A 26,491-nucleotide genomic window follows, 5' to 3' on the forward strand; every position below is an offset into this window, starting at 1 on the left:
AGAAATGACAAAGGGGGCAGAATTGCAATCTACTGCAGAGATAGCCTGCAGAGTTCTGTCATACTATCCAGGTCAGTGCCCAAACCATTTGAGCTTGTACTTCTAAAAATCCACCTTTCCAGAAACAAGTCTCTCACCATTGCCGCTTGTTATAGACCACCTTCTGCCACCAGCTGTGCCCTGGACACCATATGTGAATTGATTGCCCCGCATCTATCTTCAGAGCTCTCGTACTGTTAGGTGACCTGAACTGGGACATGCTTAATACAACTGTCTGTCCTACAATCTAAGCTAGATGCCCTCAATCTCACACAAAATATCAATGAACCTACCAGGTACAACCCCAAATCCGTGAACATGGGCACCCTCATAGATATCATCCTGACCAACCTGCCCTCTAAATACACCTCTGCTGTCTTCAACCAGGATCTCAGCGATCACTGCCTCATTGCATGCGTCCTTAATGGGTCTGCGGTCAAACGACCACCCCTCATCACTGTCAAACGCTCCCTAAAACACTTCAGCGAGCAGGCCTTTCTAATCGACCTGGCCCGTGTATCCTGGAAGGATATTGACCTCATTCCGTCAGTAGAGGATGCCTGGTTATTCTTTAAAAGTGCCTTCCTCACCATCTTAAATAAGCATGCCCCATTCAAAAAATGTAGAACCGATATAGCCCTTGGTTCACTCCAGACCTGACTGCCCTTGACCAGCATAAAAACATCCTGTGGCGTACCGCATTAGCATTGAATAGCCCCCGCGATATGCAACTGTTCAGGGAAGTTAGGAACGAATATCCACAGGCAGTTAGGTAAGCAAAAGGCTAGCTTTTTCAAACAGGAATTTGCATCCTGTAGCACAAAATCCCAAACGTTCTGGGACAATGTAAAGTCCATGGAGAAAAAGAGCACATCCTCCCAGCTGCCCACTGCACTGAGGCTAGGAAACACTGTCACCACCGATAAATCCACGATAATTGAGATTTTAAATAAGCATTTCTGTACGGCTGGCCATGCTTTCCACCTGGCTACCCCTACCCGGGTCAACAGCAATGCACCCCCCACATCAAATTGCCTCCCCCACTTCTCCTTCACCTAAATCCAGATAGCTGATGTTCTGAAAGAGCTGCAAAATCTGGACCCCTACAAATCAGCTGGACTAGACAATCTGGACCCTCTTTTTCTAAAATGATCCGCCGCAATTGTTGCAACCCCTATTACTAGCCTGTTTAACCTCTCTTTCGTTTCAACTGAGATACCCCAAAGATAGGAACGCTGCCGCGGTCATCCCCTCTTCAAAGGGGGGGACACTCTAGACACAAACTGTTACAGACCTACATCCATCCTACCCTGCCTTTCTAAGGTCTTCGAAAGCCAAGTTAACAGACAGATCACAGACCATTTCGAATCCCACCGTACCTTCTCCGCTATGCGATCTGGTTTCCGAACTAGTCATGGGTGCATCTCAGCCACGCTCAAGGTCCTAAACAATATCATAACCGCCATCGATAAAAGACAATACTGTGCAGCCGTCTTCATCGACCTGGTCAAGGCTTTCGACTCTGTCAATCACCAAATTCTTATCGGCAGACTCAACAGCCTTGGTTTCTCAAATGACTGCCTCGCCTGGTTCACCAACTACTTCTCTGATAGAGTTCAATGTGTCAAATCGGAGGGCCTGTTCTCCGGACCTCTGGCAGTCTATGGGGGTGCCACAGGGTTCAATTCTCGGGCCGACTCTCTTCTCTGTAAAAATCAAAGATGTCGCTCTTGCTGCTGGTGATTCTTTGATCCACCTCTACGCATAGGACACCATTCTGTATACTTCTGTCCCTTCTTTGGACACTGTGTTAACTAACCTCCAGACAAGCTTCAATGCCATACAACTCTCCTTCCGTGGCTTCCAACTGCTCTTAATGCAAGTAAAACTAAATGCATGCTCTTCAACCAATCGCTGCCCACACCTGCCCGCCCGTCCAGTATCACTACTCTGGACGGTTCTGACTTAGAATATGTGGACAACTACAAATACCTAGGTGTCTGGTTAGACTGAAAACTCTCCTTCCAGACTCACATTAAACATCTACAATCCAAAATGACATCTAGAATCGGTTTCCTATTTCTTCCTAAGCATCCTTCACTCATGCTGCCAAACACACCCTCGTAAAACTGACTATCCTACCAATCCTTGACTTTGGCGATGTCATTTACAAAATAGCCTCCAACACTCTACTCAGCAAATTGGATGCAGTCTATTACAGTGCCGTCCGTTTTGTCACCAAAGCCCCATATACTACCCACCACTGTGACCTGTATGCTCTCGATGGCTGGCCCTCGCTTCATATTCGTCGCCAAACCCACTGGCTCCAGGTCATTTGTAAGTCTTTGCTAGGTAAAGCCCCACCTTATCTCAGCTCACTGATCACCATAGCAGCAACCACTGGGAGCACTCGCTCCAGCAGGTATATTTCACTGGTCACCCCCAAAGCCAATTTCTCCTTTGGCCGCCTTTCCTTACAGTTCTCTGCTGCCAATGACTGGAACAAACTGCAAAAATCCCTGAATCTGGAGACTCATATCTCCCTCATTATCTTTAAGCGTCAGCTGTCAGAACAGCTCACAGATCATTGCACCTGTACATAGCCCATCTGTAAATAGCCCATCCAACTCTCATCCCCATGCACATTCATCTTCTGCATACCTATCACTCAACTGTGAATTGATACATTGTAATTACTTCGCCACTACGACCTATTTATTGCCTTACCTCCCTAATCTTACTTCATTTGCACACATTGTATATAGATTTTTTTCTATTGTGTTATTGACTGTACGTTTGTTTATTCCATGTGTAACTCTGTGCTGTTGTTTGTGTCGCACTTCTTTGCTTTATCTTGGCCAGGTCGCAGTTGTAAATGAGAACTTGTTCTCAACTGGCCTACCTGGTTAAATAAAGGTGAAATAAATAACATTATTTAAAAAAAAATAGTTTAAAGGGAAATTTCACAACTTTCATCATCTCCAGCACCACCTCAACATTTGTGAAAATGGAGCATTTCCCTATTTCCTATACATTTTTGCAAAGAATATAATATTTACATAAGTATTCAGACCCTTCACTCAGTACTTTGTTGAAGCACCTTTGGCACCTCGAGTCTTCTTGGGTATGACGCTACAAGCTTGGCACACCTGTATTTGGGGAGTTTCTCCCATTCTTCTCTGCATATCCTCTCAAGCTCTGTCAGGTTGGACGGTGAGCTTTGCTGCACAGCTATTTTCAGGTCTCTCCAGAGATGTTCGATCGGGTTCAAGTTTGGGCTCTGGTTGGGCCACTCAAGGACATTCAGAGTCTTGTCCCGAAGCCAGTCCTGCGTTGTCTTGGCTGTGTTTAGGGTCGTTGTCCTGTTGGAAGGTGAACCTTCGCCCCAGTCTGAGGTCATGAATTCTCTGGAGCAGGTTTTCATCAAGGATCTCTCTGTACTTTGCTCTGTTTATCTTTGCCTAGATCCTGACTAGTCTCCCAGTCCTTGCCGCTGAAAAACATCCCCATAGCATGATGCTGCCACCACCATGCTTCACTGTAGTGATGGTGACAGGTTTTCTCCAGAGGTGACGCTTGGTATTCAGGCCAAAGAGTTCCATCTTGTTTTCATCAGACCAGAGAATCTTGTTTCTCAGGGTCTGAGAGTCTTTATTTGCCTTTTGGCAAACTCCAAGCAGGCTGTCATGTGCCTTTTACTGAGGAACTGTACATTTCAGAAGTTGAGACATAAAAAGGGTGTTGTTAAAAATGTCCTCTATTACAGTAAAATAATGTCTCAATGTGTTTCGGTGTCCATATGACTGATTCTATTGACCAAACCTCAAATGCAAATAGCTTGTTGTCAGAGAGGAAGAAGTGATCTTTCACTTTTGTTGTTGTGAGTGGCAGGGAGAGGGGCTTGTTGTCTGTGTGCGAATGGGAAGGTGCACAGAAGGAGCGAAGTCGATGAAGCCAAAAAGACAAATGCTCTTAAAAACAAAATAAAAACCTTAATTCCTGCGATACAAGCATTTGGAACATCGCACTAAAACATCGATTTTAATTAATCAAACTAATACGATATATCGTCCAGCCCTAACACATACGAGGGCACAGACATACACACACACAAATGAAAGGAGACACGTGCACACACACATACATACACACACACACACAAGCACAAATGTGACCACGTACACACACATACCCATGCACACACACACATACTTGTGGGGTTCTCTGAGGTTCAGCTTACAGAAATCCTTCAGTTATCAATGAGTTTAGTCAAAAATAAAATTAATCAAATCAAACACGCACACACAAACACACACACACACGCACACACACACACACACACACAAGCACGCGCACACACACACACACACACACACACAAGCACGCACACACACGCACACACACACAAGCACGCACACACAAGCACACACAAGCACGCACGCACACACACACGCACGCACACACACATGCACACACAAGCACACACACATGCACACACAAGCACGCACACGCGCACACACACACACGCACGCACACACACACACGCGCGTGCACGCACACACACATGCACACACACACGCACACACACACACAGAATAAAGCCTGTCTTATTTTGTTAATAAAGTAACTTTCCACTTCTCACTTTCTCTGGGCTCCCGATGGGCACAGCGGTCTAAGGCACTGCATGTCAGTGCTAGAGGTGTCACTACAGTCTCTGGTTTTAATTCAGGCTGTATTACAACCAGCCGTGATTGGGAGTCCCATAGGGTGGCGCACAATTGGCCCAGCGTCGTCCGGGTTCGGCCAGGGTAGGTATCATTGTAAATAAGAATTTGTTCATAACTGACTTGCCTAGTTAAATAAAAGTTAAATAAAATACAAAAATAAGATGGGTTAAGTTAAAGAAGCACTCCAGGTATTTTGGAACTTTTCCTGTTGAAAAACAGTATCCCACGTATAAATACACACTTAAGGGTAAAACAATATGTTTTGAGCAAAATAGTGTTTTTTAGTCACAAGTGCAAACTCCATGGAGTAGGCCATTCAAGGAGTTGGTCTGATGGTGATTTGTGATGTCATCGGCCCTCCCCCTTGCTTGAGGAACAATAGAGAACAAAAGAGGAAAGGCCCACCCCACTTGTGATGTCATGACACTTACCTGGAACACCTATTGAGATGTAACTTGTGTTAAGTAAATCAGGAGTTCAATGAAGTGAAAAGGTGACTGGGGGGAGCATTTTAATTTGAGGTACAGGTATAGGGGTGAGGTATGTGGATGTCCTCTCTTATTCCACCATCTGTGTCTGGGATGTAGCTCTGTTTGTCAACTATAACAACAGCAAAACCACGACCCTACACAACACAGAGTTTGAGAGAGGGCTGGGCCTGAGCGTGAATTATGCATGAGCCCTAATGAAAAATTAGAGACCTTACTGTCTCACTGGGGGAGAGAAACTATAAGCAGTCCCAAGTCAGGTTTCAAAATGACGTGATAGTGTCCAGGTTTTTGCAGAAATCCCAATTGGGAGACTTGTGGAATAAGAAGGTAATAGGCAGGAAATCAAGGAAACCTCCAACCAGGATGTCTGGAAAACTAACCCTAGTCCCAAGCTACAGGCTAAAATCACCGTCTCCCTGCACCTGTGTTTGTGTGTTAGGTAGATCTGTGAGGTTAGGACAGTACAGAAGGCTATCTGTCTCCCTGCACCTGTGTTTATGTGTTAGGTAGATCTGTGTATGTGTTACACAGATCTGTGAGGTTAGACAGTACAGAAGGCTATTTGTCTCCCTGCACCTGTGGTGTGTGTGTTTGTGAGGTGATCTTCAGACAGAGGAAAGCTGAGACAGAGGCTCCATCTCCCTCTGTGTCAAACACAACAAAACTCTTTACAGAGAGAGAAAGGGACAAGGAGGGGGTTATGGGGGAGTGTGTGTGTGTGTGTGTGTGTGTGTGTGTGTGTGTGTGTGTGTGTGTGTGTGTGTGTGTGTGTGTGTGTGTGTGTGTGTGTGTGTGTGTGTGTGTGCACGCGCGTGCGAGCGAGACTCACGTTGTGTCCCTCTGTATGGCTCTCTGGCAGACAAGCACAGCGGTAGGGAGTCACACTGGTGTCACACTGATCAGCATGGCCATGACACTCACACCTAGAAAGACAGAGAGAGAAAGAGAGAGAGAGGTGGGGGAGATAGAGAGACAGAGGGGTGGGGTAGAGAGAGAGAGACACAGAAAGATGGGAGAGAGAGAGAGACAAGTCTGGGACAATAATGGTACAGGGCAACCCCAAACAGTTTCAGCTGGACTTTCACATAATCAAAGACATAGCTCAGCAGGATAAGTTCTCTCTTGAGAAAGATACCCCCACCCCGAGTGTGTCAGACCAGACCTCTTCATTATACAACCCCACAGACAGGCAACCCCAAGCAGAAAGTCAACCTCCCAGCACAGAGTACTACTCCCTCATTGAAATGAAGGATAAATTCACTCCGCTGGAGGTTTGGCAGGTGGAGCTGGAACAGCAGGTGAACACACTCCAGTCAGCACAAAAAATAGTCCAGCTCAACAACACCCACTCAACCAGACCTGGAGAGGTGGAGGTGGAGAGACATATCTGCACTCTGGACTGTGGTGAGACAACATCAAGAGGAGAAGAGCAGGAGCAGAACAGAGCACTAGAGGAGAGGATGAGAGTGCTGGAGGAGAGGGTGAGAACGATGACGTGTGACAGAGAACAACCCATTAGAGAGCTAGCCACCCCCGCAGAGTAGTCACCAGAACAGCCCACTCCAGACCCTGACCAAAGTCTTGAACACCACAGCAGAACAGTCCACCCCAGACCCTGACCATAGCCTCGACATCACAGCAGGACAGACAAATGAAGAACCCCGAGCCCAGGGGATCCCACCCCCTCAGAGCCCCCCCCCCCCCTTTCAGCCACCCTGATAGTCCTACAGATTGTACTCCTTCTAGACTGAAATGGGAAATAGATACAAACATAGAGTGTCTAAACTCTCATGTCCAAACACCCAGCGCGCCCTAGACCTTCTGTCTGAGGACCAACTAGGGTCACCCAGCCACATAATAATACACACAGTCACAAACAACCTGAGAATACAGCAGGAAAGGGTGGCCACAGCACTCAAGGGAGTGATTGAAAAAGCTTCTTCTACTTTCCCCAACGCACAAGTGGTTATCTCCACCCTGCTACCACGATAATACTTTCACCCTGCTTCCAGACAGCAGGTAAACGCAAGTATTTCCTGTGACTGGGCTTAAAAAACAAATGTTTACCTGGCCCACCACTCCACCCTGGACTGATCATAATTGGTAACTAAACATGGGTATTAATTATTGCATGATAAAACTAGGATATAATCCAAGTTGTGTATAGTAAATGGCTGTAGTATTGTGCCCACCTAAATGATTTTTTAGTTAATAATTGGCTGAAGTATTTTATATATTTGGGCATCACAAGATAATCATAAAATAACAGATGTTTAATGAGTGTGAAGCAGAGGTTAGTGTTAAAAATATAGAGTAATATTGTTAGGGTAGACCACATGTAAACATTGTCTTCTGGTAAGGAGAGAATAAGCATGGTTTGGTTTCATTTATTTTCTAAACCTTACGATGGGTGACAGTGACAAAGACATTGATAAGGTGGATTGATGTAAATTGAATGAGTTTTAACAGTATGTGAATGGTAATATGTTATTGATAAGGGAATTTATATGTTTAAAGTAATAATAAGAGAATCTGAATGACATTAAGAGTAATGACTAAAGTATTTCACCCTAATAGTTGCAGAAGCTTAGACAATGCGTTGGGAACATTGTGTTTGTGTGTGATAAAGAGGAACTGACAACATACATGTTTTGGTACTGTGAGATCAAGGTCAGGAGATAAAGTCCATCCACCCAGGGAGGAACAGATGCGCTTGTAGACTTGTAGGCGCTTGTAGGAGTTATATAAAAGGCTATGCGCATTATATGATTTTTAGAGCTCTCATGAATAAACTACAACAAACCTTTTGCAGAATCTGAGTCTTTGCCTAATTCTTATTAACCTTAGCGTTACAACCTAGGGGGAATTGGTCAAAGCTATAATGATTGTTATCATCATTGGGATTGAAAATTCTCGTGACAGTAATTAGTGTTTTTTGTTGTTATTGCTAGCACTCTAATGATGCAATATTTTAGGAATTTGAAAAGATGAGGTTTCAATAAAAGGTTAAATGATGAGTAGAGGGATTGAGCCTTGAGATTGTAAAAAAGATTAGCTGTGGTTGAAAGCAAGCAGGCAGTGGGACATTTGAAGTAGAGGTTTGAGAAATATTAATTGACAGTTACTGATTATTGTTGCTTGGTTTTATAGTTAAGTAAACACCAGTGAGAAGCTAATGTATTCTAAAATTATAATCTGTTTTATAATCTGTTTCCCAATACGTGGAACAGTGTCCAGTAATTAAAGTAGAATAAAATAAGTATTGAATATTAAGCTGATAAGACAGCACCAACTTTTTGAAGGTTCTACATTTGTTAAACAACAGGTTAATATTTTTACTAAATGAATGCAACAGGTTGAAATTATTAGATTACAGGAAAGGATCACTGATTCCTTACGCTGAGACAATGATTACATTGATTCCTTACGCTGAGACAATGATTACATTGATTCCTTACGCTGAGACATTGATTCCTTACGCTGAGACATTGATTCCTTACGCTGAGACATTGATTCCTTACGCTGAGACATTGATTACATTGATTCCTTACGCTGAGACATTGATTACATTGATTCCTTACGCTGAGACATTGATTACATTGATTCCTTACGCTGAGACATTGATTCCTTACTCTGAGACATTGATTCCTTACGCTGAGACATTGATTCCTTACGCTGAGACATTGATTCCTTACGCTGAGACATTGATTACATTGATTCCTTACGCTGAGACATTGATTACATTGATTCCTTACGCTGAGACATTGATTCCTTACGCTGAGACATTGATTACATTGATTCCTTACGCTGAGACATTGATTACATTGATTCCTTACGCTGAGACATTGATTCCTTACGCTGAGACATTGATTACATTGATTCCTTACGCTGAGACATTGATTCCTTACGCTGAGACATTGATTACATTGATTCCTTATGCTGAGACATTGATTACATTGATTCCTTACGCTGAGACATTGATTACATTGATTCCTTACGCTGAGACATTGATTCCTTACGCTGAGACATTGATTACATTGATTCCTTACGCTGAGACATTGATTACATTGATTCCTTACGCTGAGACATTGATTCCTTACGCTGAGACATTGATTCCTTACGCTGAGACATTGATTCCTTACGCTGAGACGTTGACTACATTTGCGACAGAAAAAAAGTATTACATTTAGAGAGTTAACAGGAAATATCTAAGGAGAAACAGCTATTACATTTGTCGTTGGACATTGGTCTAGAAACAATACCAGGATAATTTTACATGCTTATGGAAAAGAGAGACCAGTCAGTGAATGGGAGTGAATTGTTAGACTCGGTGGCGAGATACATGTTGCCGTGTCTAAGGGTAGCACATGCTAAATTAAGCACACATAAACGTTGGGGTACATTAAAACAAACGATAAATGATTCGAGGGTGTACAGTGGGCCTATTATTATCATGTTTTGTTTGTAGTTAAAACCGTTTGGTTGCTGGTTATGATATTGCTATAGTGAATGCTAAAATGATTTAACATTTTCTCTTCCAAGAGAATGGGGTTAGAACATTTTCTCTCTCTATGAAATGTTTCCTGAGGCTATGGTCTTTGGAGAGGCGTTAGTGAAATGTTGCAGTTTTATAGGTACAAAGGTATCTAGATTCGATGGCAAAGAGGAGTTAACAATTTAAATAAGACCTGGCCATTTTTGTTTGTTTTGCCATATGGTTTATATATATATACACTGCTCCAAAAAATAAAGACAACACTAAAATATCACATCCTAGATCTGAATGAATGAAATATTCTTATTAAATACTTTTTTCTTTACATAGTTGAATGACAACAAAATCACACAAAAATGATCAATGGAAATCAAATGTATCAACACATGGAGGTCTGGATTTGGAGTCACACTCAAAATTAAAGTGGAAAACCACACTACAGGCTGATCCAACTTTGATGTAATGTCCTTAAAACAAGTCAAAATGAGGCTCAGTAGTGTGTGTGGCCTCCACGTGCCTGTATGACCTCCCTACAGCGCCTGGGCATGCTCCTGATGAGGTGGCGGAAGGTCTCCTGAGGGATCTCCTCCCAGACCTGGACTAAAGCATCCGCCAACTCCTGGACAGTCTGTGGTGCAATGTGGCGTTGGTGGATGGAGCGAGACATGATGTCCCAGATGTGCTCAATTGGATTCAGGTCTGGGGAACGGGCGGGCCAGTCCATAGCATCAATGCCTTCCTCTTACAGGAACTGCTGACACACTCCAGCCACATGAGGTCTAGCATTGTCTTGCATTAGGAGGAACCCAGGGCCAACCGCACCAGCATATGGTCTCACAAGGGGTCTGAGGATCTCATCTCGGTACCTAATGGCAGTCAGGCTATCTCTGGCGAGCACATGGAGGGCTGTGCGGCCCCCCAAAGAAATGCCACTCCACACCATGACCGACCCACCGCCAAACCGGTCATGCTGGAGGATATTGCAGGCAGCAGAACGTTCTCCACGGCGTCTCCAGAATGTCACGTGCTCAGTGTGAACCTGCTTTCATCTGTGAAGAGCACAGGGCGCCAGTGGCGAATTTACCAATCTTGGTGTTTGGCAAATGCCAAATGTCCTGAACGGTGTTGGGCTGTAAGCACAACCCCCACCTGTGGACGTTGGGCCCTCATACCACCCTCACGGAGTGTTTCTGACCGTTTGAGCAGACACATGCACATTTGTGGCCTGCTGGAGGTCATTTTGCAGGGCTCTGGCAGTGCTCCTCCTGATCCTTCTTGCACAAAGGCGGAGGTAGCGGTCCTGCTGCTGGGTTGTTGCCCTCCTACGGCCTCCTCCACGTCTCCTGGTGTACTGTTCTGTCTCCTGGTAGCGCCTCCATGCTCTGGACACTACGCTGACAGACACAGCAAACCTTCTTGCCACAGCTCGCATTGATGTGCCATCCTGGATGAGCTGCACTACCTGAGCCACTTGTGTGGGTTGTAGACTCCGTCTCATGCTACCACCAGAGTGAAAGCACTGCCAGCATTCAAAAGTGACCAAAACATCAGCCAGGAAGCATAGGAACTGAGAAGTGGTCTGTGGTTATCACCTGCAGAACCACTCCTTTATTGGGGGTGTCTTGCTAATTGCCTATAATTTCCACCTGTTGTCTATTCCATTTGCACGACAGCATGTGAAATGTATTGTCAATCAGTGTTGCTTCCTAAGTGGACAGTTTGATTTCACAGAAGTGTGATTGACTTGGAGTTACATTGTGTTGCTTAAGTGTTCCCTTTATTTTTTTTTAGCAGTGTATATGACACACACACACACACACACACACCTCCCTGGATATATGAATATTGGTTAGTGCCAAGGTATCTTAAAGGGGCACACACACATATGGAATTTTCAGAAGTTTTTCTTTTCTGATGTTTAATTGAACACATATGAATTATTTTGAGGGTTTGAATGACCTCTGTCCTGACTTTCTAGTGTGGTTTGATCACCCTCCCTGGAATGCCAGGAGACATTGGATGATGATTTTGTAACAGAATTCTTCCTGGGAAGGAGAGGTGGACCAAAACGCAGCGTGGTTGAAGTAGTTCTTTAATAAGCGAAACTATACATGAACAAACTACAAAACAATAAACCTGAAAACCTGAAAACAGTCCCGTGTGGCACAAACACTGACACAGGAGACAACCACCCACAAAATACCACAAAGAATATGGCTGCCTAAATATGGTTCCCAATCAGAGACAACGATGAACACCTGCCTCTGATTGAGAACCACTCTAGGCAACCATAGACTTTCCTAGACAACTACACTGAACACAACCCCATAAATCTAATAGACCCCTGGACAAGACGAAAACAATAAATCACCCATGTCACACCTGGCCTAACCAAAATAATAAAGAAAACACAGAATACTAAGGCCAGGGCGTGACAGATTTAAAGATCATATTTAATACCGATTTGAAGGTCATTTATAATACTGATAATTATGGAGAAGTTTTATAACTAATAGGACCACGAGAAGGATAGACCTGTCTCTAGTCTATTTTTACTATGAAGTTATGGGTACAGATGTGTTTTTAGTTATTAAGGGTAGTAATTCGAATTTGATTTGCAGTGTTGTTGATTTTACACATTAGTCACTATGGTGAGTTGTGTCAAAATGGGGGAATTACAATTTTCTTTAGGTTTTGGATTGAAGTTTACACACCTTGAGTGATGTATGAAGGAGTGTATTGTTGCGTTGTTTGTGCTGTTTTGCTTTGATAAATCTCACCAGATTGGGTCTGTTGGATGATTGGGATCATTTCCTGATCCTATGACTCTGCGACGAGGTTGACAGTGTGATTTGGGGAGTATAAGCTAAATTGAAACATTGTTTCAACAGAATGTGATGTAATTATTTTTATTTGACATGTGCTTTAGGGATTTGCATTAAGAATAATGGTAGTAGTAATAATGTGTCATACAGTAGATCATTTGTTTGGATTTCTTGAACGCTTGTCTGTATTTCCTGAATCAGAAATGAACTGAAGTTCTGATCTGTCGTCTCTCTCTCTCGTCTCTCTTACTACTGATAGTGTCTTGATGCATAAGCAGGGACAATTTAACCAAATGGTGTGGACCTCAAAATCCCCACTAAACCGGCTGAAGAAATGGCGTTCAATACAGTCCTGTCCTGCACCACTTCTATCGAGAGACCTGAGTCTGAACCAGTAACCGGTGTACAGCATCCAGTTGAAGTCATCAACTGCCTTTTCTGTCAAGAGTGCAAAAGAAGTCCAAGTGGAGTGAACAGGGAGAGAGATCCTTTCCAAAACTTTTCTCATATTGCTGGTACACTGGTTGGCAAATGAACAAGACATAATAGGAGTTGTGGTGGGGTTCAGCTGAGACATTGAAATTGGGACATTATCATAGACCATCCACTTTGAACTGTGAAGCTATCTGAAGAAGAAAAATGAAGAAATGCCAGAAGATTGAGGGAGGGGGTTGGTCAACTGTGCCCGTAATTGATTTGGGGTATCAGGTTGATGGGGGAGGTCTACACTGCTAAATTTATAGTGATTTGGGCTAAGAATGCATTGAGATACTGATCTGTAATTATAACCCTGATGAGGAACTTAATACTCTAATTATGACATGAATATATTGTATGGTTAATATGGATGTACATTCTGCCAGTGTTGATATATGTTAAATTGAGGGTTTTAATTTTGAGTGATAGAACCAATGTGAATCCCTGAGCATTCTAAATTTTGGTTGGATAATTAATTGGGTTATAATTAAGATTTGGAAACTGAATGATTTCCATGACCTATTCCCTATTCCTGACTACATCCCTGATGAGGACCCCAATTCTGAGCATCAGGACCCAGATGTGGAGCTCATGTTGCTATTGAGTGTACAAAGTGCCCAGAGAGGGGTGTCTATCACTGGTGTAGGAAGGGTTCATTCTAAATGGGGTGGACATTTTCATCATGCTGACCCCTACCTTTGTGTATGGTGACAGTGTGATGACTGTCCTATTCGCAGTAATGAAGCTTGGGTGGGATTTTATTTTTTGTGTTTCATTTTCTGTTCCAGATTGACAGTGTTTAGGTCTAAAACTCAGCAACCAAAATAAAGGTTGTTTTACCATGGATGAAATGTCAGGCACCAGAAATATGTACTTTGTTTGTTTACATCTATGCTTAACAATAATTATGTGATGCTTGAACCCTTAGATTTTTCTAGAAGAAGCTTAGATTCTTCAAAAAGGGAATGTGAGGGAAAAATGATGTATTCACGTTATTTGTTGGATATGTAACAGTTATTTACAACAAACTGTAAGATTTTTCTGTCCTGCTAACGCTGTATTTTATGGTCTCCACTCTAGCACCCTGCAGCTAATCTGGGTGTATGGTTTTACTAGTGATAGCTAGAGCTGACAATTGATTGATATCTTAGTGACAAAAACCAACAGCCACATTCCACTCTATGATTAGTGGTGCATGTGAGACATATGTCTCCGGTCTGATTAAGGCTACATTCCATTCTTTGATTAGTGGTGCATGTGAGACATATGTCTCCGGTCTGATTAAGCCTACATTCCATTCTATGATTAGTGGTGCATGTGAGACATATGTCTCCGGTCTGATTAAGCCTACATTCCATTCTATGATTAGTGGTGCATGTGAGACATATGTCTCCAGTCTGATTAAGCCTACATTCCATTCTTTGATTAGTGGTGCATGTGAGACATATGTCTCCGGTCTGATTAAGCCTACATTCCATTCTATGATTAGTGGTGCATGTGAGACATATGTCTCCGGTCTGATTAAGCCTACATTCCATTCTATGATTAGTGGTGCATGTGAGACATATGTCTCCGGTCTGATTAAGCCTACATTCCATTCTATGATTAGTGGTGCATGTGACACATATGTCTCCGGTCTGATTAAGCCTACATTCCATTCTATGATTAGTGGTGCATGTGAGACATATGTCTCCAGTCTGATTAAGCCTACATTCCATTCTATGATTAGTGGTGCATGTGAGACATATGTCTCCGGTCTGATTAAGCCTACATTCCATTCTATGATTAGTGGTGCATGTGAGACACATGTCTCCGGTCTGATTAAGCCTACATTCCATAGATATGGTGTATGTTTAGCCGGGACAGAGAAAGCTTGGAGAAGCAAAACAAAGGCCTCAGTATTCCTAATTATCCTGGCATCTGGGAAACTAAGACAAGGTGGAGTTAAAATAACACCAGAGGCAGATAACCAGGAGATGAATATGGGAAGGGTGGAAACAAGCATTCTGGTTATTAGCTATATAAACTGTGCAGTCTGTAAAGAGAAGGCTCTCAACCTAACAGTCAGTCAAGACTGTTGGACTGACGGTTTCATTATTGTAATAATTAATCAATATTAAATAAGGATGATTGTTTGAAGAAATTACCTAGTCTCTCTAAGTACTGCATTTCCACGACATAAGACATGCATAAAAGCAACAGATACCATTGATAATAAGGGGACTCGAAAATCAAATCAAATGTATTTGTCACATACACATGGTTAGCAGATGTTAATGCGAGTGTAGCGAAATGCTTGTGCTTCTAGTTCCGACAATGCAGTAATAACCAACGAGTAATCTAACCCAACAATTCCAAAACTACTACCTTATACACACAAGTGTAAAGGGATAAAGAATATGTACATAAAGATTTATGAATGAGTGATGGTACAGAACGACATAGGCAAGATGCAGTAGATGGTATCGAGTAATGTAGGGTATGTAAACAAAGTGGCATAGTTTAAAGTGGCTAGTGATACATGTATTACATAAAGATGCAGTAGATGATATAGAGTACAGTATATACATATACATATGAGATGAGTAATGTAGGGTATGTAAACATTATATTAAGTAGCATTGTTTAAAGTGACTAGTGATATATTTTACATAAATTCCCATCAATTCCCATTAGAATTCCTCACAATCAAATGTCGACCGCATTATCTACCAAGGGAATTCTCTTTGATTATAATCACAGCCGTATATATTCCCCCCCAAGCAGACACATCGATGGCCCTGAACAAACTTTATTTGACTCTTTGCAAACTGGAAACCACATATCCTGAGGCTGCATTCATTGTAGCTGGGGATTTTAACAAGGCTAATCTGAAAACAAGACTCCCTAAATTGTATCAGCATATCGATTGCGGAACCAGGGCTGGTAAAACCTTGGATCATTGCTATTCTAACTTCCGCGACGCATATAAGGCCCTCCCCTGCCCTCCTTTCGGAAAAGCTGACCACGACTCCATTTTGTTGCTCCCTGCCTACAGACAGAAACTAAAACAAGAAGCTCCCGTGCTCAGGTCTGTTCGACGCTGGTCCGACCAATCTGATTCCACGCTTCAAGACTGCTTCGATCACGTGGATTAGGATATGTTCCACATTGCTTCCAACAACAACATTGACGAATACGCTGATTCGGTGAGCGAGTTCATTAGAAAGTGCATTGACGATGTCGTTCCCATAGCAACGATTAAAACATTCCCAAACCAGAAACCGTGGATTGATGGCAGCATTCGCGTGAAACTGAAAGCGCAAACCACTGCTTTTAACCAGGGCAAGGTGACCGGAAACATAACCAAATACAAACAGTGTAGCTATTCCCTCCGCAAGGCAATCAAACAAGCTAAGCGTCAGTATAGAGACAAAGTAGAAGCGTCTTATATGGTGAGCTACTGAGTGGCTAGGACAGGCAAGCCCCATACTATTGTGGAGGAGTTAATTATTCCTGCTGCCGCAGATATGGCTGGGACAATGCTGTGGGAAAAGGACAAAAAAAACTATACAGACAATGCCTTTATCAAACAACACTGTTTCGCAACGCACCACAACAGGATAGGATATTTTTAAAGTACTGGACAGCTTGTGACATCAAATGGACTTTGGTGGTCAAGATGTGTTGGTATCTGTACTGATGGCGCAAAAACCATGACAGGGAGACATAGTGGAGTGGTAACACACGTGCAAGCAGTTTCTTCCGACAGTACTTGGGTACACTGCAGCATCCACCGAGAGGCTCTTGCTGCTAAGGGAATGCCTGACAGCTTGAAATATGTTTTGGACACTACAGTGATAAAACAAGGCCCCTGAATTCTCGTGTATTTTCTGCACTAAGCAATGATACGGGCGGCGACCACGTAACACTTTTACAACATACAGAAGTGTGCTGGTTATCGAGGGGCAAAGTATTGAGAAGTGTTTTTGAATTGAGAGACGAGCTTCAAGTTTTCTTCACTGACCATCATTTTCACCATCATTTTCACATTTTTCTGACCGCTTGCATGATAACAAGTTTTTCACACGACTGGCCTACCTGGGTGATGTTTTTTCTCACCTGAATCTAGGAGTACAGGGACTCTCCGCAACTATATTCAATGTGCGGGACAAATTTGAGACTATGATTAAGAAGTTAGAGCTCTTCTCTGTCTGCATTAACAAAGACAACACACAGGTCTTTCCATCATTGTATGATTTTTTTGTGTGCAAATGAACTCAAGCTTACAGACAATGTCAAATGTGATATAGCGAAGCACCTGAGTGAGTTTGGTGTATAATTACGCAGGTACTTTCCCGAAACGGATGACACAAACAACTGGATTCGTTATCCCTTTCATGCCCTGCCTCCAGTCCACTTACCGATATCTGAACAAGAGAGCCTTAACGAAATTGCAACAAGCGGTTCTGTGAAAACTGAATTTAATCAGAAGCAACTTCCAGATTTCCGGATTGGGCTGCACTCAGAGTATCCTGCCTTGGCAAATTGCGCTGTTAAGACACTGATGCCCTTTGCAACCACAACCCTATATGAGAGTGGATTCTCGGCCCTCACTAGCATGAAAACTAAATACAAGCACAGACTGTGTGTGTGAAATGATTTAAGACTGAGACTCTCTCCAATACAACCCAACATTACAGAGTTATGAGCATCCTTTCAAGCACACCCTTCTCATTAACCTATAGTGAGTTATTCACCATTTTCAATGAACAAATAAGGTTTTATATGTAAGATGATTAAATAAAGAGCAAAATTATTGATTATTGTTATATTATTATTTGTGCCCAAAAATAGCTCTTTGTCACTTCCCAGGAGCCAGGTTGTGACAAAAACTCTCATTCTTATGTTTAATAAATGTATCGTATAGTGTGTGTGCGGCAGGCTTACAATGATGGCAAAAAAACAACATTTGAGAGTGTGCTGACCCTGGCGCTAGAGGGGGTGCACAGCTGGAGGTTGAATATCTGAAGGGGGTACGGGACTATAAAACGTTTGGGAACCACTGCCCTAGAGCACACACCATCAGTGCCACAGGTAACTTCCACAAAGCTGTGAACGATCTGAGAGGCAAGACAAGAAGGGCCTTCTATAAAATTTGACATAACAATTAGGATCTGGCAAAAAAATTATTGAATCCATTATATAACCCATTGCCCTTTGTGGTTGTGAGGTCTGGGGGCTGCTCACCAACCAAGAATTCAAAAAACAGGACAAACACAAATTGAGACTGCATGCAGAATTCTGCAAAAATAATCTCAGTGTACAACGTAGAACACCAAAATGTGCATGCAGAGCAGAATCAGGCCGATACCCGCTAATTATCAATATCCAGAAAAGAGACGTTAAATTCTACAACCACCTAAAAGGAAGCGATTCCAAAACCTTCCATAACAAAGCCATCACCTACAGAGAGATGAGTCCCCATATTAGAGAGACATACAGTGCCTTGCGAAAGTATTCGGCCCCCTTGAACTTTGCAACCTTTTGCCACATTTCAGGCTTCAAACATAAAGATATAAAACTGTATTTTTTGTGAAGAATCAACAACAAGTGGGACACAATCATGAAGTGGAATGACATTTATTGGATATTTCAAACTTTTTTAACAAATCAAAAACTGAAAAATTGGGCGTGCAAAATTATTCAGCCCCCTTAAGTTAATACTTTGTAGTGCCACCTTTTGCTGCGATTACAGCTGTAAGTCACTTGGGGTATGTCTCTATCAGTTTTGCACATCGAGAGACTGAAATTTTTCCCATTCCTCCTTGCAAAACAGCTCGAGCTCAGTGAGGTTGGATGGAGAGCATTTGTGAACAGCAGTTTTCAGTTCTTTCCACAGATTCTCGATTGGATTCAGGTCTGGACTTTGACTTGGCCATTCTAACACCTGGATATGTTTATTTTTGAACCATTCCATTGTAGATTTTGCTTTATGTTTTGGATCATTGTCTTGTTGGAAGACAAATCTCAGTCTCAGTCTCAGGTCTTTTGCAGACTCCATCAGGTTTTCTTCCAGAATGGTCCTGTATTTGGCTCCATCCATCTTCCCATCAATTTTAACCATCTTCCCTGTCCCTGCTGAAGAAAAGCAGGCCCAAACCATGATGCTGCCACCACCATGTTTGACATTGGGGATGGTGTGTTCCGCTGTGTTGCTTTTACGCCAAACATAACGTTTTGCATTGTTGCCAAACAGTTCAATTTTGGTTTCATCTGACCAGAGCACCTTCTTCCACATGTTTGGTGTGTCTCCCAGGTGGCTTGTGGCAAACTTTAAACAACACTTTTTATGGATATCTTTAAGAAATGGCTTTCTTCTTGCCACTCTTCCATAAAGGCCAGATTTGTGCAATATACGACTGATTGTTGTCCTATGGACAGAGTCTCCCACCTCAGCTGTAGATCTCTGCAGTTCATCCAGAGTGATCATGGGCCTCTTGGCTGCATCTCTGATCAGTCTTCTCCTTGTATGAGCTGAAAGTTTAGAGGGACGGCCAGGTCTTGGTAGATTTGCAGTGGTCTGATACTCCTTCCATTTCAATATTATCGCTTGCACAGTGCTCCTTGGGATGTTTAAAGCTTGGGAAATCTTTTTGTATCCAAATCCGGCTTTAAACTTCTTCACAACAGTATCTCGGACCTGCCTGGTGTGTTCCTTGTTCTTCATGATGCTCTCTGCGCTTTTAACGGACCTCTGAGACTATCACAGTGCAGGTGCATTTATACGGAGACTTGATTACACACAGGTGGATTGTATTTATCATCATTAGTCATTTAGGTCAACATTGGATCATTCAGAGATCCTCACTGAACTTCTGGAGAGAGTTTGCTGCACTGAAAGTAAAGGGGCTGAATAATTTTGCACGCCCAATTTTTCAGTTTTTGATTTGTTAAAAAAGTTTGAAATGTCCAATAAATGTCGTTCCACTTCATGATTGTGTCCCACTTGTTGTTGATTCTTCACAAAAAAATACAGTTTTATATCTTTATGTTTGAAGCCTGAAATGTGGCAAAAGGTTGCAAAGTTCAAGGGGGCCGAATACTTTCGCAAGGCACTGTATTTCCCTATTTCCCTACTTCCATATCTATTGGGTGAAATACCACACTGTGACATCACAGCAGCAAGATTTGTGACCTGTTGCCACAAGAAAAGGGCAACCAGTGATGAACAAACAGCATTGTAAATACAACCCATATTTATGTTTCTTTATTTTCCCTTTTGTACTTTAACTATTTGCACATAATATGACATTTGAAATGTATTTATTCTTTTGAAACTTTTGTGTAATGCTTACTGTTAATTTTTATTGTTTATTTCACTTTTGTTTATTATCCACATCACTTTCTTTGGCAATGTAAACACTTGTTACCCATGTCAATAAAGACCTTAATTGACAGAAAGACAGAGAGGTGGGGTACAATTCATACGGTACAATTGATGAGACCCTTTAGCACGTCTCTCTCTCTCTCTCTCTCTCTCTCTCTCTCTCTCTCTCTCTATCTCTCTCTGATGCCCCTATGTCTCTCCTCTCCTCTTTCTCTCTCCTTCTCTCATCTCTCTCTCTCTCTCTCTCATCTCTCTGTCTCCCTCATCTCTCTCTCTCTCTCTCTCTCTCTGTGCTGCTGTCTCTCTCATCTCTCTCTCTCTCTCTCTCTCTCTCTCCCATCTCTCTCTCTGACGCCCCTCCGTCTCTCTCTCTCTCTCTCTCTCTCTCTCTCTCTCTCTCTCTCTCTCTCTCTCTCTCTCTCTCTCTCTCTCTCTCTCTCTCTCTCTCTCTCTCTCTCTCTCTCTCTCTCTCTCTCTCTCTCTCTCTCTCTCTCTCTCTCTCTCTCTCTCTCTCTCTCTCTCTCTCTCTCTCTCTCTCTCTCTCTCTCTCTCTCTCTCTCACACACACACACACCGCTGCAGGTCACCACATGAATTATTCATACAGACATTAAGATGCTGTCTCTTTCCTCTCTCTCATCCCACCTTCTTCTCAAGGTATTGAGGGTAATATCATCTGAATAGAGAGGTGCTTAAAAGCATCCCCCTCCCACGTGCTTTATTTCCAGACAAGAACCTAATCTCCACAAACATCTATAACATGTAAAAGGGTCGCAAAATTCCGGTAACTTTCCTAAAATCCCCAGATTTTTAGTTTGGAATATTCCTGGAATAAGCAGGAATTTTGAGAATCCTCCAACCGGTGTTAGGGTATAGGTTAGGTAGTTTAGACAACACACTACAGCTCACTACCACTTCAACCCTCCATTGCCCCAGGGTGCAGCAGCAACCGTGTCCAGGTGCTGAGCCTGGTTGATAAGCACATCAGGTACTGCCAATTAAAGGGTCTACACACTCTACGGAGACAGTAGATTTTGCCACAAAAATGGCGGCTCCTTGTAATACGCTCCAGCATTCAATGTACTTCTGTGCTCCCTGAAAATTGAGACGCGCTGTATCATTCCTTGCAGAGCCATGGGGCCAGTGATCTGATCTATAGGCCATGCATCAAAGTAGCATTGGTAACCAAATATAATCTCAGCGACTGTACAAACAATAAACCAAACAACATTGTAGCCTTATTAGAATACCCCCCAAAAGGTACTTTGTTGAGAAGTAATAACTACTGCTACACAGTAAAAACAACTGGTAGCCATGAGCCTTTTCTCCGTGATGTGAAGACATTCTATTTTTATTTATAAATGGTATTATTTCACTTGGGGGAGGTGTGGGTAGATAAAAGGCTAGTTTGCTTGCTGTTTTTAGCGAGCTAGCTAGCCAGCTGCTAGCCGAGTAACCTACAGCCTACTGGCAGGCACAAAATGAGGTAATGTAAATTAAACCTAAACTTTCATTACATGTAGGCCTGGCTATTTTTTAAATATGCAGTTGGTTTTCTTTCAAATTAGCTCACAGTGGTGATGTTTTCAACGTGATTCATCTTTGCCTACCTAAAAGGGGAAGACAACAACAGAAGCATCTCTGCTATCACCCCCTTGTGAACATTGCTATTTGGGAGTCTGGACATGCATGGACTGGCGAGGTATCATGTTACCAAAAGGTGTTGCAAGCCGTGAGGCTACTGGTTCGTAAAGCCTTTCTTTAGATTTTTAATCTTTAGTTGAGGCATGCCTGTTTGTAGTTTTCCTTTTTGTATATATTTGTTTTCATCGCCATCTTGGACTGGCCGACCAAGAGGTAATGACGGAGCTGGCCCTGAACTTGGTAAGTTGCTATCTCCTGGGCACATGTGCATCGAACACGGTCCTCAATTGCTCATTTCTCACATAAATGTACACATTCATTTAGGTTACAGACCATGAAACTAGGCCTAGAAGCCCTAGACAAAGTGAGTGCAAGATTATCTGTGGGCTGGTAACACTGGAGTTTCTGGAAAACCTGGGAATTCTGGGAAAGATAAAATAATTCTGCAACCTTAAACATGTTAACATGCATTGTTGCACACAGAAACTCCACACAGCTAAACCAGGGAGGGGGCCAACTATAGTACAGTAGGGTCTGAAATCCCATTCTCCTAAACACAGGAAGGGGGCCAACTATAGTACAGTAGGGTCTGAAATCCCATTCTCCTAAACTAGGAAGGGGCAGTTTTGATGGGGGTAGGGGCCACAAAAAAATCGGAACTCATAATGAGGGGCCGCAGAGAAATGTTTTTAATATGATATCTGAGCGAGAGTATCTAACAAAATCAATGAGGGCCCATGATTACTACAAGTTTAGATAGCTGGCTGCTAGACTAACTTATCAATCTACATTTGTTTTACCTGACATGGGCTAATTGAGTGACTGTCAGTGACTGACAACAAAATACATGTTTTTAAATTGCACTTGCGTATTCTACTGACTACACTGCTCGCGTCTCGTGCGCGAGCATTGCAAAATACATTTAGAAATCTATATTATTCAATTATTGCACCCACACTGCTTGTGCGCACCAACGAGCGTCTGCGTTGCCAAGGGCTAAAATAGAAGTCAGTTCTATTTGTGACGCAGATCACGCTGCAAGTCTTGCCTCTCCCATCTCCTCATTGGTCTATAGAAGCAGGTACCCACGTGCCATCTTCTCATTGGGTATACCCACGTGGGTGACTGAAAGACGAACGAGGTCGGTGGCGGTAATGCACCTAATTTATGAAAGTTGCCAATCGCAATATAAAGTCAAGAGAAGAAAAAGCCTGGAAGGATGAGAGATGACTAGAAATGATTCGGTTGACCGTTTTATGTGTGGATTAATTGTCAGAGTAGAGGACCTTGTGCATTTCAGGTAAAATAACAACTCACTGTTTATATCCCAGGATAAATTAGGTAGCAACAGCAAGCTAGCTAAATAGGACAAATTAGCTAGCAAGTGCAAGCTAGCTAGCTAAATTGCCATAAATGTTTAATGCTTTTCGACCTGTCCCCAAATTAATATAATTGGTTCAGAGTTTGTTTTGATATTTTAACCTGCGTGTAGTGATTGCGTTTGGTGTGGAGGGACAAAATACATTTATAAACAATGGCGCACGAAGGCGCACAACCGGGTTGGGTTCCGTGTAACTCTAACTCTGACTGAGTTCCTATTTTTTTTGTTACATTATTTGAGAAATTGAGAGAGAGAGAGAGAGACAGAGAGAGAGAGAGAGAGACAGAGAGAGAGGGACAGAGAGAGAGAGAGAGAGAGAGAGAGATAGAGACAGAAAGAGAGAGAGAGAGAGAGAGAGAGAGAGCGATAGAAGTGGGAGGAGGGTGTGGGTTGGGATGCCTCTGAAGAAATTAGCAATGATGAGATTTGAGCGTGTATAATTCTCCTTCCCTCTTCACTGTAACCTGCCCTTAATTACAGAAGCTTATTCCACTCAGATAGAGAGGGAGAGATAGAGAGAGAAGAGAGGGAGCGAGAGGAGGGGGAGACTGACATTACTGTCTTCTTTATAATGACATAATTAGTCATTAATTAGTCATAAGAGTGGAGGGTGTTTAATGACGAGATGTATACAGGACTATAACAAGATGACTGTGCCTCTGGAGAGACAGGAAACACTAAAGCCTGGCTAAAGAGAAGAGGAGAGAAAAGAAAAGCTCAACACAGATTGAGTGCTTGTAGTGGCCCGAATACATTAGAAGCCTGAATTAAGTTTCCCTGACAGCCGACAATGCACTGCTGTCTATCTCAGTGGTTCCAAACCTTTTTCAGTTCCTGTACCACCAACTGAATTTTCCCCTGAAGTACCCCTCATTTGCATTTTACCAGTAAGCCTACGGTCTCATGAGTCTTGGATAGGGCAAGTACCCTCAGGGGTCCTAGTATCCCTGGTTGGGAACCACTGGTCTAACTCACACTAGGCATACAGGGTGTGTGTGTCGGTGTGTGTGGACATGACCTGTGCTAATGTTGCCTAATTCAGAGTGGTTAATAACACACTAATATGGCACAGGCATCTGAAGGGACAGGAAGCCAGGGGTCCTTAGCTTCAACCCCTGACCTCTAGCCCTGCCAGAGACGGCCACATGAAACTGTCATGGCAGTCTGGTAATTTTCTGATCAGGGGACATCATTCAAACACACACACAGGCACACACAGGCACACACAGGCACACACACACACACACACACACACACACACACACACACACACACACACACACACACACACACACACACACACACACACACACCCTTATCAGAGAAAGGCTGTCCCTTCAATCATCAACTGTGTGATGGTGGAATTATTGAAGAATTATGGCAATGTGAATAAAGTTCCTAATAACAGCCTGTGTAGATGATGTGTCAGGACCACTGTTAACTTGTGACTGTGACCTCAGGCCTTAGTGACTGTATTTCCATTAGACATTCACTCTCTTTGTTTCACTCTCATGGTTTTAATGTAGCTTTATTTCTGTGATTGAAATACTAAACATGTCCACCAGGTGTGTATATCTCCAAAGCCCCGGGCCTGTATCAGCACTCCTACTCTGAGACGCTTCGTGAAAACCTGACCAGACCTGACCCCACCAATATAAATCAATGATTATAACTGCATAACAGTTCATAACAAGCTTAAATAGTCTCTATGTCTCTCACCTTCCACTGATGGTGATCTCATTGACACCGTAGTAGCGGTGGCGTTGGGGCACCCCTGTATTTTGCGTGTGGTACTGTCCACTCAGGTGGATCCTGACCCGGGTGGCCTGAACCATCTGCTGCAGGGCAGGGGTGTTATAGAAGTCGTTGTAGCCTGGACGCAGGTTGGGCTCTGGAGTCAACATACTGAAGGTGATGTTACCTTGGGAGTATGGGACATCACTGAAACATAGAGGACAAAGTCAACAACAGTGTGAGTGTGTGTGTGTGTGTGTGTGTGTGTGTGTGTGTGTGTGTGTGTGTGTGTGTGTGTGTGTGTGTTGAGAGATTGGTGCTTTTGGACGTCGGTTCGGTTTCGGTTCGATTATTAAAAACTAATCACGTTTTCGATTTTGGTTCTGATTATTTGGGTTGAATAATGTAACAACACAGAATAAAACAATTTCTAAAAGTCCCATAATAGTAGTGACTGTCCATTACTGATTATCACTCATTAACCATCATTTATTCACATTACTTTACTTCAATCACATATTTCAGTTGATGCCATATATTACATTTGTTTTATTTGAGGACTTCATTATTTCATTCCAAGTCATCAACTCATCTCTATAGAGCTAGGCTGTCTCAGAATCGTGCACTCTTCTATCTCTTCTGTAGCAGGCATAAAAGTAACAGACTGGACAAGTAGATGCGCTCTTCAGGCTGGATCTGATTTATCTCTAGAGAAACAGTGCAATGTGCACATTGAGCTCACAGAAGAAAAAAAAATAAAAATCATTTAACCAACTTAGTTGTCAAATAGTTGTTTTCAGTTAACCACTCCCTTCTGTCACCTAGCTTACCCATTCTCTCTTCCCTTCTGTCACCTAGCTTACCCAGTCTCTCTTCCCTTCTGTCACCTAGCTTACCCAGTCTCTCTTCCCTTCTGTCACCTAGCTTACCCAGTCTCTCTTCCCTTCTGTCACCTAGCTTACCCAGTCTCTCTTCCCTTCTGTCACCTAGCTTACCCAGTCTCTCTTCCCTTCTGTTATCTAGCTTACACAGTCTCTCTTCCCCTCTGTTATCTAGCTTACCCAGTCTCTCTTCCCTTCTGTCACCTAGCTTACCCAGTCTCTCTTCCCTTCTGTCACCTAGCTTACCCAGTCTCTCTTCCCTTCTGTCACCTAGCTTACCCAGTCTCTCTTCCCTTCTGTCACCTAGCTTAACCAGTCTCTCTTCCCTTCTGTCATCTAGCTTACCCAGTCTCTCTTCCCTTCTGTCACCTAGCTTACCCAGTCTCTCTTCCCTTCTGTTATCTAGCTTACCCAGTCTCTCTTCCCTT

At 42.9% G+C, this 26,491-nt stretch overlaps 1 protein-coding gene across 1 annotated transcript in view; it reads right to left on the reverse strand.

Moving 5' to 3' along the window:
* Window positions 1–26,491, reverse strand: part of ush2a (Usher syndrome 2A (autosomal recessive, mild)) — a 486,438-nt gene that overhangs the window by 385,285 nt on the left and 74,662 nt on the right. The window contains exons 9-10 of the mRNA XM_036955034.1: window positions 25,168–25,389; window positions 6,087–6,180 (exon numbers count right to left, since the gene is read on the reverse strand). Of these exons, the coding sequence (XP_036810929.1) occupies window positions 6,087–6,180; window positions 25,168–25,389 (316 nt within the window). The remainder of the gene's footprint in view (window positions 1–6,086; window positions 6,181–25,167; window positions 25,390–26,491) is intronic.

The sequence above is a fragment of the Oncorhynchus mykiss genome, chromosome 19 (assembly GCF_013265735.2).
Source record: "Oncorhynchus mykiss isolate Arlee chromosome 19, USDA_OmykA_1.1, whole genome shotgun sequence".
Taxonomy (NCBI): Eukaryota; Metazoa; Chordata; class Actinopteri; order Salmoniformes; family Salmonidae; genus Oncorhynchus; species Oncorhynchus mykiss.